Here is an 18,576-nt window from a genome sequence, read left to right on the forward strand (position 1 = left end):
ACAAGAAGTTCTCTCCGATAAAGGGTGCATACGGAACAACATACGGAAGGAGTATGTCTTCCACGTATACATCTGCGTTCATGTTCCTGTCAAAAAAGTGCAAATCTGTATGAGCGTCCGCTGAAATACCTGCCCAAACCATCACAGAGCCTCCATTGTAGCTGTACCTTTCACTTACAGTACAATCTGCAAATCGTTCTCCACGACGACGATAAACTCGTTCTCGTCCATCTGGAGAATAGAGACAAAAACGAGATTCATCGCTAAAGAGTACTTTGCCCCAGTCTGCGTAATTCCAGTCTCTATGCGCAACTGCAAAATTGAGTCGAGCTACGCGATGACGACCTGTAAGAAAAGGTACAGCCGCTGGCCTGCGCGAAAACAGATTTTGTTCCGCTAATCTTCTCCGAACGGTGTCAACGGATACATTGCAATTGTGGACATCCCTTAAATTGTTTCGAATTTGAACAGCTGTTCGATGTCTGTCTCTTAATGAATTTAAAACAATAAATCGGTCATCGTTTTCATTGGTACGTCGAGGGCGCCCAGAACCAGGCCTCCTCTTGAAAGAATTGGTGTCTAAGTACCTGGCATAAGCACGTTGCACAGTTGACACTGACAGATCAAGTGCCTCAGCAACGTATCTTCGACTTCTGCCATCTTCAATTAAAGCAACAACTTGAGCAGCTTTTTCTGGAGTTATCGTTGCCATAATCGAGAAGTAATTTCGAGAAGAAGTAATTAATTATGGTTTCAATAGATGAAGTCGCAAGGAGCAACGCGTCTAGAGAGCTAGCAAATCAATCGCATAACTTGTACTTTAGTCTTTCAATGTACCTGGCATAAGCACGTCTCAAACGGAAAAAACATTGAAAGACTATAGTACAAGTTATGCGATTGATTTGCTAGCTCTCTAGACGCGTTGCTCCTTGCGACTTCATCTATTGAAACCATAATTAATTACTTCTTCTCGAAATTACTTCTCGATTATGGCAACGATAACTCCAGAAAAAGCTGCTCAAGTTGTTGCTTTAATTGAAGATGGCAGAAGTCGAAGATACGTTGCTGAGGCACTTGATCTGTCAGTGTCAACTGTGCAACGTGCTTATGCCAGGTACTTAGACACCAATTCTTTCAAGAGGAGGCCTGGTTCTGGGACGCTCATACAGATTTGCACTTTTTTGACAGGAACATGAACGCAGATGTATACGTGGAAGACATACTCCTTCCGTATGTTGTTCCGTATGCACCCTTTATCGGAGAGAACTTCTTGTTTATGCAAGACAATGCTCGACCACACACTGCGAGAAGAGTGTTTGATTTCCTCGATGAAGTTGGCATAAATCGACTTGTTTGGCCAGCAAGTAGTCCGGATTTAAATCCCATTGAGCATTTGTGGGACAATCTCGGCAAGAAAGTACGAAATCACGTACCTGCACCTCAGTCACTGCAAGAACTTCAAAGAGTTCTTCAAAATGCATGGGATGCAATTACGCAGGATGAAATAAAAAGACTAATACAGAGTATGCCTGATCGTATGAATGAGGTAATACGCGCACGAGGAGGTCATACCCACTATTAATACACACATGCGTGCGCCCGTACACACACACACACACACACACACACACACACACACACACACACACACACACACACACACACACACGCCACAAGGAGGGTTTGGAGTCTTTAAATACTGTGGAGCTGACGAACCACGGGGTCCTTATCCTTGTGGTATACAAACGAGCACACACACACACACACCTAAATTAAATTGAAATTATGTGCAACCATTTTTTTTCAAAATAGCGGATAAATGAAAGCATACAAAACCGATAAATAAAGGTTCCCGCTTTGCTCCAGTGCGTGGCGTGAATCAGGTATCGCAGCCCAATGGGACGAAATGCATGTGAAAGTGTGGAGTATCACCTTTACAATGCTTTTTTACCAAGCTCGATACGATAATTATTCGCTGAGCTGCAAATTGAAGAAGAAAAAAGAGCGTTTTTAATTAAATTCGGAATAACTCAGCGAAAAATCATCGTATCAAGCTCGGTAAAAAAACATTTTAAAGATAACACTCCACACTTTCACGAGCATTTGGTCTCATTGGGCTGCGTTACCTGATTTACGCCGTGCACCGTCCCAAACTCGATCCTTTAATAATCAATTTTACATCCTTTCACTTCCTTATCCGCCATTTTGAAAACAATGGCTGAGCATAATTGCCACTTAAATATTCTTAAAGTGGACATTACAGCCTTCATTTTGTTTTTTTAAACATATTTTTATCATCATTATTTACCAAGTTATGATCATTTAAAATTTGATGAAATTTTCTCAAATTTTAGGTGTACCGCTTTTTTTGCGGGTGAGTGTACTTATATGTGTAAGGAGTCACGAATGTATGCACAATATATATTGTAGCTTCTTGCACTGTCGCGATGCGTCTGTAACGTACACACTTCGCTTCACGTGATTCAGAAAAATTTATCTTGCTTAGAAATGCTTCAAAGCGTTTCATTTACCAATAGAATAAAAGGTCACAGACTTCTCGGTCCTGAATGGTCAGTGAAAATGACGAAAGACAGGTATGACAAATTCTTAACAATCTCTTCTTTCCTCCAATCCTTATTGTTCTCGAGATTTATGGCTTAGTGATTGTTTCAATATTATTTTAACGGAATTTTGGGCTGTCCACTGCCCATTGCTTTTTTTATAAGAATCTGCTTCGAGATTTAAAACAGTCAGTTACTTGATTTTTAAGAAATTCAATGTTTTCTGTTCTGTAAAGTTTATTTGCCGCGATCTGAATACTAAAAATAGTCCATGAAAAGTTAGAAATAAACGAAGTAACACATTGCAAAACAAGTTTCAATCATTCAAGAATAATATCATTTAATACATGTAATAATAATTGTGTGTGTATTCAGGAATCATTAATTAATAGAATTATAAAGACTATTGTTATTAAAACAAAATTACTGCGTAATATTATTAAAAATAAAATTCAGTGTATATTATAGTCTAAAAGACAAATAGGAAAGATAAAATTATTATCACTATTATCACTATTGGCTTGTCAAAGAAACTTTACTTATCGGAAAATACTTATACAAATTTTTTTATCAAAATCTATGAATCAGGGTATCCGTGAGATATCCTTAATAGGTATAATGAGAATTTTTCAAAGCCTGTTCAACTATATGAGAGAAAAAAAGAGAAAAAGAAAAACACATTTATTTCAAATCTCCCGATGTCTAAAAGTGTTTCAATTTTTCATCAAGAAAATATATGATTGGAACAATTAAAATTTACAGAGTGTTATATATTTTAGAAGATGGAAAATGAATTTAAAAAAATTCGATTTATTCCACTATTGTGAATACTATGATTTATTATTTTATACAGGAAATATTTTTGCACAATATCTATTTAAAATATTCAAATATATTTCTATTAATGTTATAAATCAATGAACTTATTGTTTATTGTAAATCTAAATATAAATTTTTTTCAGGCAATCCATTAAATAGATATTATTTTGACATAATTTTTCGATATTAAAAGGTGTGGATTTGATTTGTTTACTCTCTTGAACTTATTTTAGCAGCGCATATATGAATACACATTGCATGAGAGAGATTTTTTGGACACGTACCTAAACTGTAATTTTGAGTCTGTCTATTTCTATCGGAATGCATAGTCTTTTTTTAATTTTATTTTTTCTTACTATAGACATACATAATAGTCCGATTCCTGCCGTAAGAGACAATGTGGAAACATGAAGAATAGAAATAGCATTCTAGGCATGTCTCTTTTCATCTTGAGTAAGAGTAGTAGGGATGAAACCAAATGAGCGGCTATGTGGGACTGAATATGTGGCATTGAAGCAAGCATACGACGCATAATCATATATACATGTAAATTCAATATAAATTCTTTTCATTTTGATTTTATCCCTAAGGGTCGGTCTATTATATGTGTATCTATGTTTCTTATAATCAGCTAAATATTTGCTTTCGCTGTTAACTGATATAAAATTTGATAATGAAATTTAATCATCAGATAGAATAGATAATAATAATTTTAGCTTTACTGGTAGCATATTTAGTCAATGTTAACATGGGCAGTTGACAAATGATCAAAAGAACAAAATTTCCATTAAAAACACATTTGGACAAAGCTATTAAGCCATAAATCTCTGGAAAAGTAGGGAAAGAATGTGAAAGATTTAAGAAAATTTATTTTACTTTTTATTTGAATTTTCCTATTAAAAGAACAGAAATATTGAAAATATTTTGTTTTTAATCATTTAAAGAATAAAATCGAATGTGAAATATATTAAAATCTATAGATCTATAGATCTATAGATTATTATATATTTCCGATGTCGGCCAATGACTTCTAGTATTTTAACAGAAAAAATTCGATTTATTCCACCATCGTAAATTCTATGATTTATTATTTTGTTACGGATGATTTGAATAGAAATATTTTAGCATAATTTCTTTGAAAAAATTCAGAAAATAACATTTCTCTGTATTAACATTTTAATTAATAAACTTATTGTATTTATGGCCTTTATAATACCTAAGTTCGACAATAGAAACAATAATTTTTAATTTACCATTATTAGTCATATGCAACTTTTCTTCAGTTGCTTACTTTCTCATTGGATTTTTCGTTTGCACACAATTTCTCTTTCATCTTTATATAAAAGATTCTGTATGTATGCGCCCGCTCAAGATATCGAGATCTCTTTAAATATTTTAAAGATAACTGCATTTTTTCAAAGCGTACATTTTAATGGCTTGCTAATTAATTTTATTATATTATACATGAATATATTAAAATTAATAAGCAAGCAATATATTATATATGAATGCTTAATTTTAAGCTGAAGATATGACTATAGAATCTCTAAGCTTTAACAATGTTTACTTATAATTTTTCTTGTATATGATTATTTTTGGTATCTGGTCAAGAGAAAAGTCTCACTTAAGAAAAGATTTCTTTTACTTAAAATCAAATAAAGAAAAATATTGCAAAGAGTTCTTGGTATTATAAAGTTGTTATAGTTTGTACAATCTTACAAAGCACGCATAGGAAACATGAACATCTTGTTTTTCGTGTAATTTCATATACATCTAGAGAAAGAGAATTTATTATTAATTTTCAAATATTTTAATTCTCAAAAATGCATTATTCTTTTAATAATATTCATCTATGCTCTGATCTCATAACATTAATTTGACGTCATATTGATCAAATTTATATGTTTTCGTTAGTTTGACACCAATACGATGTCAGGTGACATTATTTTGACTTTTATATTTATTTTAGATTTAAAGCATAGTAAGATTTGACAATTATTATTCTATATTTATTAAATGCAAATAAATAATAGTGGATGTAGTAGTAGAATAGGAAATGGTCACGTAATTTTAATATTTTTATTACAATTAGTTAATCATTTTTCAAAGAACATAAAAAAATAAAAACTTACTCTCACTAATAAAATATTGGTTAAAATAATAAAATTGTTATTCTAAATCCAGCCATGCAATAATATTCAACATTGAAGATTTTGCTTTCTTCTTTTCTTCACACTACTCTTCTCCATCTCTTTCTTTAACCACTCTTCTTCTTGTTCTTCCTCTGAAATAATACAGTCATTGATATTGAATATTTCACGAAGCTCTTTGGTTGTCACCGATATTAGATGATATTATTTTAGATTTAAAATAAAAAATAATAAAATTGTTAAATTCTAAATATAGTAATAATGTTTAACATCAAAGATTTTACGTTCTCTTCTTCTTTTCCTCATACTACTCTTATTCGTCATTTTCTCCAAGCATCTCCCTAGTCCTTCCTCCGAAATAATATAATTATTGATGTTGAATGGTTTACGAAGCTCTTCGGATGTCTTGCCTTCAATCATATCAGCAACAGTTTTGCATGTGATATTTAAGAGAACGGTTTTGCATGTGATATTTACGAGATCTTTGATACGGAGGTAATTAGCTGCCAAAATCAATTCGAAGAAAGTGCTTTCCGCAGCCTATAAAACACATATATACGTGTTCAAAATTATAACAAAATTTATAGCAACATTTATCTTGTCATAATATTCTTCTGAATAACATTATACATATTTATTCTAAACTTTGTTTAGTTTCAGCGTAATCTACAAAGGATAGTTACTTTTAGAAAATCGGCATAATATGAATCGATATCATCAGCAGAATACTCTTCGTCCTCGTCATCTTCGGGTGGTGGTGGAGGATCATCTTTATGATACGTAGCCCGCTGTATAATCTTATTGAGGATCGCGGAATTAATATTCAGCAATGGCACAACTCCCACTTCTTCCTCGTATATAGTGAGATTTTCCAGCATGGCCCTGATAATAATTGAACATATTATGATTTCGATGTCAACCTCGAATATTTCGCCATTGGGACTCTGTAGCTTTACGTTAGGCATCTGCAAAGTATACAGGAAGATATAGAAATTAAACACGAAACAACATAAATCAAGCTAATTTCTTCCAGATAGCGCATTCTAAGTAAAGCTTCATAATTTTTTTCATGAAATAATTAACGATAATTGAAATAATTAAACAGAAACTGCCACAAAATCATTTTACGGTGATTTTCTGATGGTAGCCTAATTTTTAGATGTATAAGAAGGAGAAAACAATTATTCCTTATAGAATCTGTTTATTTAAATTTAATTGACTCTATTTCACTTTATGACATGAAAGTGACTCGTAAAGGCAATTGTCTTTGAAACATTTATATTTGCAGTATTTTTGATAGCATAAAATGAGATGTAAATGTTAGTTTCATGAGTGAACACGAGTGCACGTGGACGGAAAAAAATTGTCACGGTTTATAAAATGTGAACTGTTAAAAAAACAAAGCAACAAGGGAAAAGAGAAAATAGTAACTATACACTATCCGTAAGCAACCAATAAAAGACCTTTCTTATTATACATACAAAGCGATGTATGTATGCACCACACTTGTTCTCTCTCTCTCTCTCTCTCTCACACACACACACACACAACATAACTAATGTAATCTTACGACTAATAAAAGTCTAATTGTAATTAATTAATTGCATTAAGTATGCATGATAATTGAATGTTTGCAAATTCTAAAGGAAAATGTATTTTTCGTATATGTTTCTAAACTTTTCTGAATGATGAAAAGGGAGAGCAAAAGATTATAAAAAAAATTCATAATTCCTCAATTTCTGATCATAAATATATATGTATGTATTAAAAATAAAATATACATTTGTACATAGTAAATTTTCAGAATATTATGGAAAGCATTCAATTACTGTAACAGCTTTTACTAGTCGTAACACTGCAATTTAATATATCTAAGTCTATTCATGTTATTGTTTAATTCAATCGTATTTAAATTCCATTATATGTATGTGTATATTATTTTATATTATTTTTTTTTTAATTCCATATATTATCTCTCTCTTCTCGTTTTATTCATACTATAAATCGGTTGACGCGTAAAACCTTTTACATGGAAGAATTATTTTCAGTCTGAATTATTAAATTAAGAAAATGTGATAATTACCTTATTGACAAAATAAAAATCGTCGATTCAATTAACTCCTTGTAGACTCTCGTTCTTTTCTTTAGATTTTCCTCCACGTTGCTGCTTATCTGAAGTATTTCTTGGTCTTTGCTTCTTAATATCCACTTCTGTTTGACATCTGATTTAGAATAATGCAGAGACTCGACTGTGTATTGTATTCAGTGATGCTAGCGCGCTTATAGGGTATGGAGGGTATACTGGTACTAGAGGGGATATACGTTAAAAGTAACCAAATGTTGTTGAATACACAGTGGTTCCAAAGTCCGTCCCGAAATTTTAAGAGATATTAGATGGGGACAAAATGAATATTTTTTTGTTAAGGAACATAGGATCGGCGTGGCTTCCGGAAGGCGATGCGCAAGATACACAACGTATTTGCTGATACAGCAGTTGTTTACTCTACGCAATTAAAGGAATTGCTCGAAGTGATTACCATTGATCACTAAATAAAATTCAGAGCGACATACTATTGACAGATTGATAGATTTCCTTTTTCAAATATGAACATGATATGTGAACATCAATAAAATTTTCGTTAAAACTAAAACTAAAATAATTATTTTAAATTTACACCCTCCACCTCTCACCGTCCTATTTCCTTGGCAGATCATTTTCACTTATATTTTCCAAACTTTTCTGCTTTCACTTTCTTTCTTGTCTTTATTTAAAAAATTTTTTTAAATTTTGCATTTAATAAATGTTTTAGTTATAGGAAAGAATAATTTATATAACAAAATATAATATATATAACAAAAACACACGGCCTAATATATCGAAATAACTAATAAAATAATTATACATATTGAAAGATTAATAAGGAGGGAGAAGACCACAAGATCAGAAGAAGAATTGGAAAAATCGGAATGGAGAGAATATTCTCAAATATAAAAATATGAAAAAAGATGAAAACAGAAGTATACGTATACAGCAAGTAGAGAAAACACGATAATCAATTATGTATTAGAAAATAAGGAAAAATGTGAATGTATTAGAGATTGGAGAAAAAACAGATTCGAATCAATTCAGTAATATGATAAAAGGAAAATACAAAAAGAAGATAAAAGAACAACTGAATCTGAAGACGAGAGGATAATATTTTTAATTTATTTTACTTTTACTAAATTTGTTTTACTTCTTACTTTTATATATTAAACGAAATTGTTTAGAATATCAGAAAATTACATCAAAATAATATTTCTTTTACAAACTGGATTGTCTGAAAAAGATTTACATATATATACTATACACTTGCTACAGAATAATTACATTAATTTATAATGTTAGTAATAATTTAGTTTGTTGAAATTTATCATAGTAATTGTGCAAAAACATTTCTATTAAGATCATCCGTAACAAAAGTATAAAATAGAGAATAAAAGAATGTTGAAAATATATTATTAATGTTTTTGTTTTTCATTTTTTTGTTTGGAGTTAAGGAAGTCGAAAAAGTATTAAAAAAAGAAAAGAAAAGGAATAGATAAATAAATAGATGGAGAAAGAAAGGGAGAGAGAGAGAAAGAGAGAGATAGGTAAAGAAAGAGAAAGAGGAGAAAGAAAAAAAGATTCGTAAGAAAGAAAAAGATATAAAAAAGAGAAAGAGAAAGATTGAGAAATGGAGATTAAAAGAGAGACACAGAAAGACAGAGAACACAAAAGGGAGAAAGAAGAAGGAAAAAGAAGGGGAAATAAATAGAGAAATGTATGTATTTATACAGGGTGACCCATTTTAACTTAGGCAGCCAAATAACTCGAAAAATAAGCAAGATAGAGAAAAATGTTTTAGACAAAAGTTGTATGGTTTCGAGGGGGCCATAAGATGGTATCATTGGTTTGACCTTGAAGAGTCATTTGAAGGTCACGTGAAGGTCACTTCAATTTTTTTAAATGGAACATCCTATATATTTTTGTACATTCTTGTAGCTCATCTCGAGAGCTTTCCAAAACACTATAATTAAGTACCTTTTCGTTAAGTACTTTTTGAGTTATGAGGCTTGAAATAATTTCTTAATTTTACATAAACCGTAAAATATCTTGTAAAATATTCATTTTTCGATTACCTTACCTTAATAGTTTTATGTACAAAATAATGAGAGGAATCAATTGGTGTAAAGAAAACACATAGTTGTTTCGAAGAAAAAATATGTAATTTGCAATTAACAATTCCATATTTTTTCTTAAAAACAACTATGTGTTTTCTTTACACCAATTGATTCCTCTCATTATTTTGTACATAAAAGTATTAAGGTAAGATAATCGAAAAATGAATATTTTACAAGATATTTTACGGTTTATGTAAAATTAAGAAATTATTTCAAGCATCATAACTCAAAAAGTACTTAACGGAAAGGTACTTAATTATAGTGTTTTGGAAAGCTCTCGAAATAAGCTACAAGAATGTACAAAAATATATAGGGTATTCTACTTAAAAAAATTGAAGTGACCTTCACGTGACCTTCAAATGACTCTTCAAGGTCAAACCAATGATACCATCTTATGGCCCCCTCGAAACCATACAACTTTTGTCTAAAACATTTTTCTCTATCTTGCTTATTTTTCGAGTTATTTGGCTGCCTAAGTTAAAATGGGTCACCCTGTATATATATATATATATATATATATATATATATATATGTACATGTTATTACTTTTTATACATCACATATTATATACATATTCTAAATAATATTTATTTATTATAAGTAAATCATTAATGTGCATATGCTCTTATATGCAAAATAGTTCACGTAGTATAATATACGTAGATTTGTGAAATAACTAAATTCGTTGAAAAACAACAAAATCTGCTATATTTATGGCATATATTGTTTGTTTGAAGAAATAGTAAATTTTAATAAATAATAAATATGATACAAAAACATTAATCTTTTAAATATTGCAGAATGTTTCTATATGTGTGCTTACTTATAGAGAAGTGAAGCTATATAATTTTCTTTTAAATTTTTAGATAATTGAATTAAAAGTAATCACATATCGCGTTACTCATTACGTCACATTAAAATAATATGTTATCAAAAGAACAATATGTTTTCTAAATATCTAAATATCTGCATATTGTTTATTAAAACTTATTGCTTGTTGAAACAAGCAGTATATTCCATAAATGTACTCTATATGTTCTTGTTGTTCTGCAACATTTAGTTATTTCATAAAGCTACATGAACTATCTTGCATGTACAATAAAGCCACATGCACTTTTTGTAACTTCTACACGTTTTAAATTTTATATAATAATATATTATAATAATTATTAAAAAATTACTTATCGCGAAAAATTTTTATTTTTGCGCAAGTATTTCAAAATTACAGCGGTATCACTTGGATAATTTTGTTCTAGGTATTTATTTGGTACATAATGAGTTCCTTGAAACTGATGAAAGAATCGTCCTATTTCTATATTATCGATTTCTCTTGGTGAACATAACGATATATCATCTGAAATTAAAGAAATGTATTGTTGTAAAGATGAAAAATCATATTCGTAAAACATAAGTGATTTATAAGAATGCTATAAATATTCATACCTTGTCGGACATAACATATTTTATTATTTTCGCTAAGAATTATGTAGTATGGTCCGATAGTATTTAAAAATTCTTCACACATACATTTATCAATATATTCCGGGCATAAATATGGAAACTGACATGTTTTTGTCTTTATCAATTGCTCTTTAAATATTGGATTATACTTATGATGCCAACCAATTATTACACCGTGATGATATTTAGGGCATAAATTATGAAATGCATGTCGTACAAAATGCTTTACTATAATTCCCACAGCATATTTTATTATTTTTTTCCTTTCTTTTACTTCTTCTTTTATTACAACAGATCCAACCTGTGAAAATGTAATAGCAACATTTGTGAATAATATTTTATCAAATTTCTAAAATAATGCTTTAGGTTATATATATATATATATATATATATATATATATATATATATATATATAATTATAAATAATATGATTTTTTATATATTGTTATATAAACAAAATATAATTAAAATACAATGTATAATAATCTACCTGTATTATGTTTGTAATTCTTTCGTAAAAAGTTTGATTTACAGTCTGCTCTAAGATCACTCGACATGTATCATTCGTCTGTCGAGTATTATTTCTTAACTCCCTTGAATATAGAAAATCGTGTAAGATTTGGAATTTCCACTTATAATTCATAATATTCAATATTTTCAGTATAATATCAAAATGGAATAACATATCTGCCAATATCTAAAAAAATAAATAACAGTAAAAATATAAAATTTCTATTGTAGACAAGAAGATAAAAATGTTTATTATTTTGTTCATTGATAATAAAGTATATTGATTTAACGTATTTGTAAGACATGCAAATAATTTTCATATTTCTTAACTACTGCTAAAATTGACATAAAAATTACTCGTAAAAGTCCATCATTGTGTAAGAGACAAGGTGAAATATTATTGTAATGTGTTCCTCTGACGATATTTAATGAGTAACTTTCATCGGATTTCTCTGCTATATAAAAATATTCGGCATTATCCTGAACTTCTGTATTACTAAAAATAAGAAAAAGAGATATATATATATATATATATATATATATATATATATGTATATATATATATGTAAAATCCAAAAAGATTGAAATAGCTCAAATATACTATGTTTAATTAAAATTAAGCTTACTATTTCGGTTTCCATACGATTTGAAAATATCTGTATTCCGTTGGCACCAGAATGCAACATATGCCGAGTCTTCTAGCGACGCATTGATACGTAATAGTTAATAAATATTTTAAAAAGTAGTCTGCAATCTGTTTTAAAGTATATTTTTAAAAATTGTACATTAAACATTAATAAAATATTAAAATTAGAGTACTCCTTGCGCAGAGCATGACAAATTATTATAATTTATCATAATGTAAAATTTCTTACATTTTTATATTTAGCATCGAGATCTGGTATTATCAATGAGAGAAATTGAAATAATTTATTCATCCCAGAGTCAGAAAAAACATATTCTTCAAGTGCACGTATAATTTGTGTTGATTCCGTTGATTCCCAGTAATTATCAAATATATTATTTGTTTTCCAAAAATGAAATTGCTCCGATGACGTCGATAATACTGGATGGGAAGGATATTTAATTTTAATGCGGGTTAGTACGCCTTGTGCAATATGGTCTAGCCATTTTTTTATAACCGAATAAGATAAATAAGGTAAAAAATATTGTGCCACAATAGTGACTAGCCGTTCTGGAAGCTGCTTTTTGATCGGTTTAGTTAAAAATTTGGTTTGTTTATATATAAAGCGATATTGTATTAAACAATTGAAAATTAGTTCCAAATTATATTTAGACGTCAAATGAGAATCGAGTGGCCTGGAAAAAATTTAAATGTTAACTATACAATAATTACATTAATCTAAAATATTAATAACAATTTAGTTTATTGAATTTTACCGTGGTAATTGTGTAGAATTAATTTTATTAAGCTCATCTAAAACAAAATGATAAATGATGGAATTTTTAACCGTGGAAAGTAGAAAATATTTCAATTCTTCTTTGTTAATTTTCGTTAAATTATTGTCGGACATCAATGATACATAATAATGTAGCTTTTTGATACACTTTGTTCTTATTTTTGTTCTTATTTGTTTTTCAAAATTTAAGTGCTCAATTTTATCCAGTTTTTGTAAGTAATACGTCTTTGTTGCAGTAGAACATCTAAAATTAAGATACAAAATTCTCAAGAATTATGTTTATTATTAACAACGCTACAATATCAACAATAAATTGCGAGTAATATATTTTCCTCAAAATAAAATTTTTAATTAATATTTAGAGCAAATTAAATGATTTGTAAATATTAATAATATTAATATTATATCTAAATATTAATATTATATCTTTTTCAATATTTAATAGAAAAATATATATTGATTTCTTTAATCAAATTGTTATTATCGCTATACTAATGGATGGCAATTTATAAATATCTACACAATGTGATATTGTGATGCATTTACTGTAATAATCTCACATGTATTTAAGTTTGTTATTTTGTATCTTATTTAAATAAAAATTCGAGTGTAAAAATGAAACGTGTATTATTTTGAGTCTCTATTCCATTAAAATGAAAATAAAAACTAAAAGGATATTATACAATAAAAAGTTATTTAATCTTTACAATCTTCAAATAGATAGATGATTGTATATGATATTTATATATAAAATTATAGAAATTATTAAATATAAACAGAAAATTTTAAGAAAATGACAGGTTTATTTAGTTGTAAAGAATATAATTATTTATGAAACGTAAAAATATAGTAGTATATAAATAAATTTTGGAAAGAAATAATAAATCTTAAAATAAATGTAAATGTTGAAATAAATGTAAGAATTGTGTTCTTGTTTGAATAATATTATACAAACATTTAAACACATAATTCTACTATTGTTAATTTTACAGTTGTAATGAAAAAAAGCTACAGTAGCAATCTAATTTTATATATTTTACACTATAAAATAAATACTTCGTTTTAATTTCAAAATCGAAATAATCAAAATGAGTAAGACTATTAATACACAACAATAATGAAAATTTCCTTTAAAATTTATATTTTGACTAAATTAAAATAAATTATGTAAAAAAGGACAAATTCAGCATGCAAAAAGACAATGATAAAAGACAGGATAAATTTTGTGTTCTTAATTTAAAATAGATTCTATTTAAAAAAAAGTTTGAAATTATAGTGTATGATGACAACGAATCATGAATCGCGAATAAAAGCTATCAAATAGTACGTAGAATAACGTAGAATTGATCGATAAAGTTTATTATCGTCAAACTTTTAGACGCATCAAGATTTCGGCTTTAATTTGTTTACTACAATCGTATTAAATTGTAACATCAGAAACGAAAAATATTTAGTAAAAGACAATAATTTAAATTACTAAAATAACAATATAATAATTTTAATTGTCCCTTCTCATTATTTTGTTTTCACGAAGTACTTTGTTGAGCGATGAATATTGATCAAGTCTAAAATTAATATAAAGCTTATAAATATATAAAAGTACCTCTGACAAATTTTTTTCTTCCAAAAGCAGTTGCCCAGTGTTATGCACTGTAATCTTTTACACGTGGACTTAAAATTTATGACATCTTCTATGCTGATGCTCTTGTTTTTTAGAATAAAAGCAATAATTTCGTCCGGCAAGTGTGTTATTTCTGCCATTGAAAACGATGATCAAAAACACTGATAACAAACACTATTTTTGCTTTCGAATCACTTAATTCGTATATTTATATATTTACATCGTATATATATACTTGTATGTGTAAAGAATCACAAATATATGTTTACTGTGTCTTCCTCCACTGCCCCGATGCGACTGAAACGTACCCGTGTTTCATGTGATTCACACTGAAAATTTTTCTTGCTTAGAAATGCTTCAATGCGTTTCATTTACCAATCAGCATATAGACTTCTTGTTGATGATTGGTCAATGAAGGCAGATGTAACAAATTCTTAGATCACTTCTTTCCTTTTCCAATCCTTATTGTTCTTGAAATTTATGACTTAACTTAATGACTTTGTTTAATGTCATTTTAATGGTCTTTTTGGATGTCCATTGCCTATTATTTACGACAAAAGTATCTGTTAGATTCTGTTAGATCTCCAAAGATTTAAGACAGTCGGAACTGAATTTTTAAGAAATTCAATGTTTTCTGTAAAATTTATGATTTTTATTTGTCACGATCTGAATACTAAAAAAAGTGCATACAAAAAAAAGTAGAAATAAAGGAAGTAAAACTGACATTGCAAAACGAGTTTTAATCATTCAAAAATAATAGCTTTAATATACATAAGAATAGTATGTGTGTTCAGGAATCATTAATTAATAGAATTATAAAGACTGTTGTTATTAGAACAAAATTACTACATAATGTTATTAAGAATAAAATCCAGTGCGTAGTCTAAAAGGCAACTAGTAAAGATAAAACTACTATCACTACAATAACTATTAACGTTTATGCACTAATGCTTTCATCTTTATACCTTTATCAAAATTTCTTTCTTGTTTTTTTTAATACTTTTATATTTTATTATAATAACTTATTCACGAAAATTTAAGATGGAGCAAAAAATAATTCAAAAGAAACGTTCGTATTTGATGTATATTTTAAAGAAAGCGAATAATTTAAAATATATTGTTACGTCCGCGGCGACGACTTTGATGTATCAACGCAATCGGGCACTCGCGGGCCACGTAAAATAACAAAACATTCCTAAGAATAATGAGGAACTTTAATGAGAAACACAAAAGACACACAAACAACGGATAATAGCAGGAATAAACGATAACGACACGTACACACATCCGGAAAGCTTGACAGCTATTCTTCAACTCCACTGTTCTTCTCTTATCAGTAACCCTTGTCAACCAGATGTTCATCGTTTGCAATGTCGACTTGACGATCACGAATATGAGGGATGTAATAATATCAATAAAAAAATAAAAGAGAAGATATTATCTCTTCTTCTCCCTGCGATTTAATTATCACGCTTTGGTTGTTGCCAATTTTATCATGCTATAATAAGTTATTGATATCGAAATTTTTTTATTAACTTAATAGAAGCTTCATAGAAGATTTTATTATTATCTAAATGGATAACTCAAACAAAAGTCGTATATGTATACACAATCGAGATATGATATTCTAAAGGTAAGTATACAGATAAAAATGTATGCGTATGTAGAGGAAACATGGTAATGAATGCTTCAAATGAAAGGGCGAAAGAAAAAGTGGAAATATTAGAGATTGGAGAAAACATTTATTATTTGAAATATAAATTGAACAGTATGTTATATAAAATAAAATGAAAATACAAAGAGAAGAAAAAAAAAATAAAACGATATCGTTTCAAATATTGAAAAATTATCTTAAAATAATATTTCTTCGACAAATTGCAATTGTATTGCTTAAAAAAGACTTATATTTACTGTAACTTTGCTATACAATAATTATTATATTAATTTATAATTAATATATATAAAATAATGATATTAAAATAAGTAAAAATAATTATATTAATTTATAATATGACTAGCAGTTTAATTTATTGAATTTTTTCATAATGATTGTGCAAAAATATTTCTATATATTCAAATAATCCGTAATAAAATAATAAATTACGATTCACGATTGTGGAATGCAGAAGTATAGATATAATCTTTTTTTGATAAAATACATTAATTCATTCTCCAATACATCAAAAGCATTATGCTGTAGATGAAATCCTAATCTTTTAAGTGAAAGTCCAGGAGTTTCCTTGTTAATCCGTTGCGACCGTTGGAAGCGAGCTCAATAGTATTTATTTAGTGTGCGTACATTTATGTAAACCTTTGTGAACTTTTTTCTTTGCAAATTCCGAGAAATGCACTGAATGGCTTTACAAGAAAAATTTACTCGACGGAAAATACTTATACAAATTTTTTTTTCAAAATCTTTGAATCAGGTATCTTTGTTAGGTATAATGAGAATTTTTCAAAGCCTGCCGACTATATGAGAGGAAAAAGGAGAAAAAGAAAGAGATATAATACCTACAGATTATTTATTTCAAATCTATTTATTATTATTATTTATCTATTTATTTTAAATCTTCCGATATCTAAAGATTAAAACAGAGAGCCATCAAGACGAAATATGATAGAACAACTGTAATGTCATAAATCTCAAAATATATAGTTTAAAGTTTCATATGTACTTTAAAAGATATATTGCTAATTCTATAGCATTGTATAATATAACTACAGAGAATTAAAATATTTTCTATTTCAATCTTAGACGTCCTCCTGCGAAAAAAAATAGAGACAGGAAAACAGGAAATAGAGACAGGAAAAATTATTGTACTATTTAACTTTTATTAAAGAAATCATTTTATTAAAAGAACATAAATATATAAAATATTTTACTTTTACATTTAAAGAACAGATAAAATCGAGTACAAAATATATTAAAATTTACTGAATGTTATATATTTCTGATGTCGAAAAGTGAATTAAAAAATATTCGATTCATTCCACTATATGAATACTATGATTTATTATTTTATATAGGAAATAGTTTTGCACAACATCTATCTAAAAAAAATATTCAAATACATTTCTATTAATGTTATGAATTAATGAACTTATTGTTTATTGTAAATCTAAATATAAATTTTATTCAGGCAATCCATCGAATAGATATTATTTTGACATAATTTTTCGATATTAAAAGGTGTGAATTTGATTTGTTTACTCTCTTGAACTTATTTTCGCAGCGCATATATGAATACATTGCATGAGAGAAATTTATTGGGCATGTACTCAAACTGTAATTTCGAGACTGTCCATTTTTATCGGAATGCATAGTCTTTTTTTAATTTTATTTTTTCTTAGAATTTTATTTTTTTTAATTTTATTTTTTCTATAGACGTATATAATAGTCCGACTCCTGCCGTGAGAGACAATGTGGAAACATGTTGAATAGAAATAGCATTCTAGGCATGTCTCTTTTCATCTTGAGTAAGAGTAGTAGGGATGAAACCAAATGAACGGCTATGTGGGACTGAATATGTGGCATTGAAGCAAGCATACGACGCATAATCATATATACATATAAATTCAATATGAATTCTTTTCATTTTAGTTTTATCCCTAAGGATCGGTCTATTTTATGTGTATCTATGTTTCTTATAACCAGCTAAATATTTGCTTCCGCTGTTAATTGATAAAATTTGATAATCCGATAGGGTGGATGATAATGTTATCTGTACTGGTAGCATATTAAATCAACGTTAACATGGGCGGTTGACAAAGTGTCAAAAGAACAAAAATTTCCATTAAAAACACATTTGGACAAAGCTATTAAGCCATA

General features: G+C 28.3%; 2 protein-coding genes across 2 annotated transcripts; both read right to left on the bottom strand.

Annotated features, from left to right (window-relative positions):
- Positions 1-5,500: 5,500 nt before the first annotated feature.
- On the bottom strand, positions 5,501-7,786 carry LOC145977119 (S-phase kinase-associated protein 1-like). Its single transcript, XM_083108839.1, has 4 exons — positions 7,614-7,786; positions 6,214-6,495; positions 5,815-6,070; positions 5,501-5,664 (listed from the first exon to the last, which is right to left on the bottom strand). The coding sequence occupies exons 2-4, from the start codon at positions 6,493-6,495 to the stop codon at positions 5,579-5,581; spliced, it is 624 nt and encodes a 207-aa protein (XP_082964965.1). The 5' UTR covers positions 7,614-7,786; the 3' UTR covers positions 5,501-5,578.
- Positions 7,787-10,566: 2,780 nt separating this feature from the next.
- On the bottom strand, positions 10,567-15,020 carry LOC145977078 (uncharacterized). The gene is made up of 8 exons (XM_083108747.1): positions 14,730-15,020; positions 13,107-13,370; positions 12,581-13,025; positions 12,332-12,459; positions 12,063-12,201; positions 11,686-11,892; positions 11,177-11,495; positions 10,567-11,087 (listed from the first exon to the last, which is right to left on the bottom strand). Exons 1-8 carry the CDS (start codon positions 14,885-14,887, stop codon positions 10,915-10,917), a joined length of 1,833 nt encoding a protein of 610 aa, XP_082964873.1. The 5' UTR covers positions 14,888-15,020; the 3' UTR covers positions 10,567-10,914.
- Positions 15,021-18,576: the final 3,556 nt, after the last annotated feature.

The sequence above is a fragment of the Camponotus vicinus genome, unplaced genomic scaffold (assembly GCF_025532165.1).
Source record: "Camponotus vicinus isolate PSW18456_S1 unplaced genomic scaffold, iyCamVici1.0 SCAF_1, whole genome shotgun sequence".
Classification (NCBI taxonomy): Eukaryota; Metazoa; Arthropoda; class Insecta; order Hymenoptera; family Formicidae; genus Camponotus; species Camponotus vicinus.

Excerpts from the sequence above, each read along its gene's own strand:
- LOC145977119 (XM_083108839.1), bottom strand. The coding sequence starts at position 6,495 with ATGCCTAACGTAAAGCTACAGAGTCCCAATGGCGAAATATTCGAGGTT. Across the intron at positions 6,071-6,213 it reads ATTATGCCGATTTTCTAAAA|GCTGCGGAAAGCACTTTCTT; the intron begins GTAACTATCCTT and ends TGTGTTTTATAG. Across the intron at positions 5,665-5,814 it reads GAGGAAAAGAAGAAGAGAAC|AGGAAGAACAAGAAGAAGAG; the intron begins GTAAAATCTTTG and ends GTATTATTTCAG.
- LOC145977078 (XM_083108747.1), bottom strand. The coding sequence starts at position 14,887 with ATGGCAGAAATAACACACTTGCCGGACGAAATTATTGCTTTTATTCTA. Across the intron at positions 11,893-12,062 it reads ACAATGATGGACTTTTACGA|ATATTGGCAGATATGTTATT; the intron begins GTAATTTTTATG and ends TTATTTTTTTAG. Across the intron at positions 11,496-11,685 it reads GAATTACAAACATAATACAG|GTTGGATCTGTTGTAATAAA; the intron begins GTAGATTATTAT and ends ACATTTTCACAG.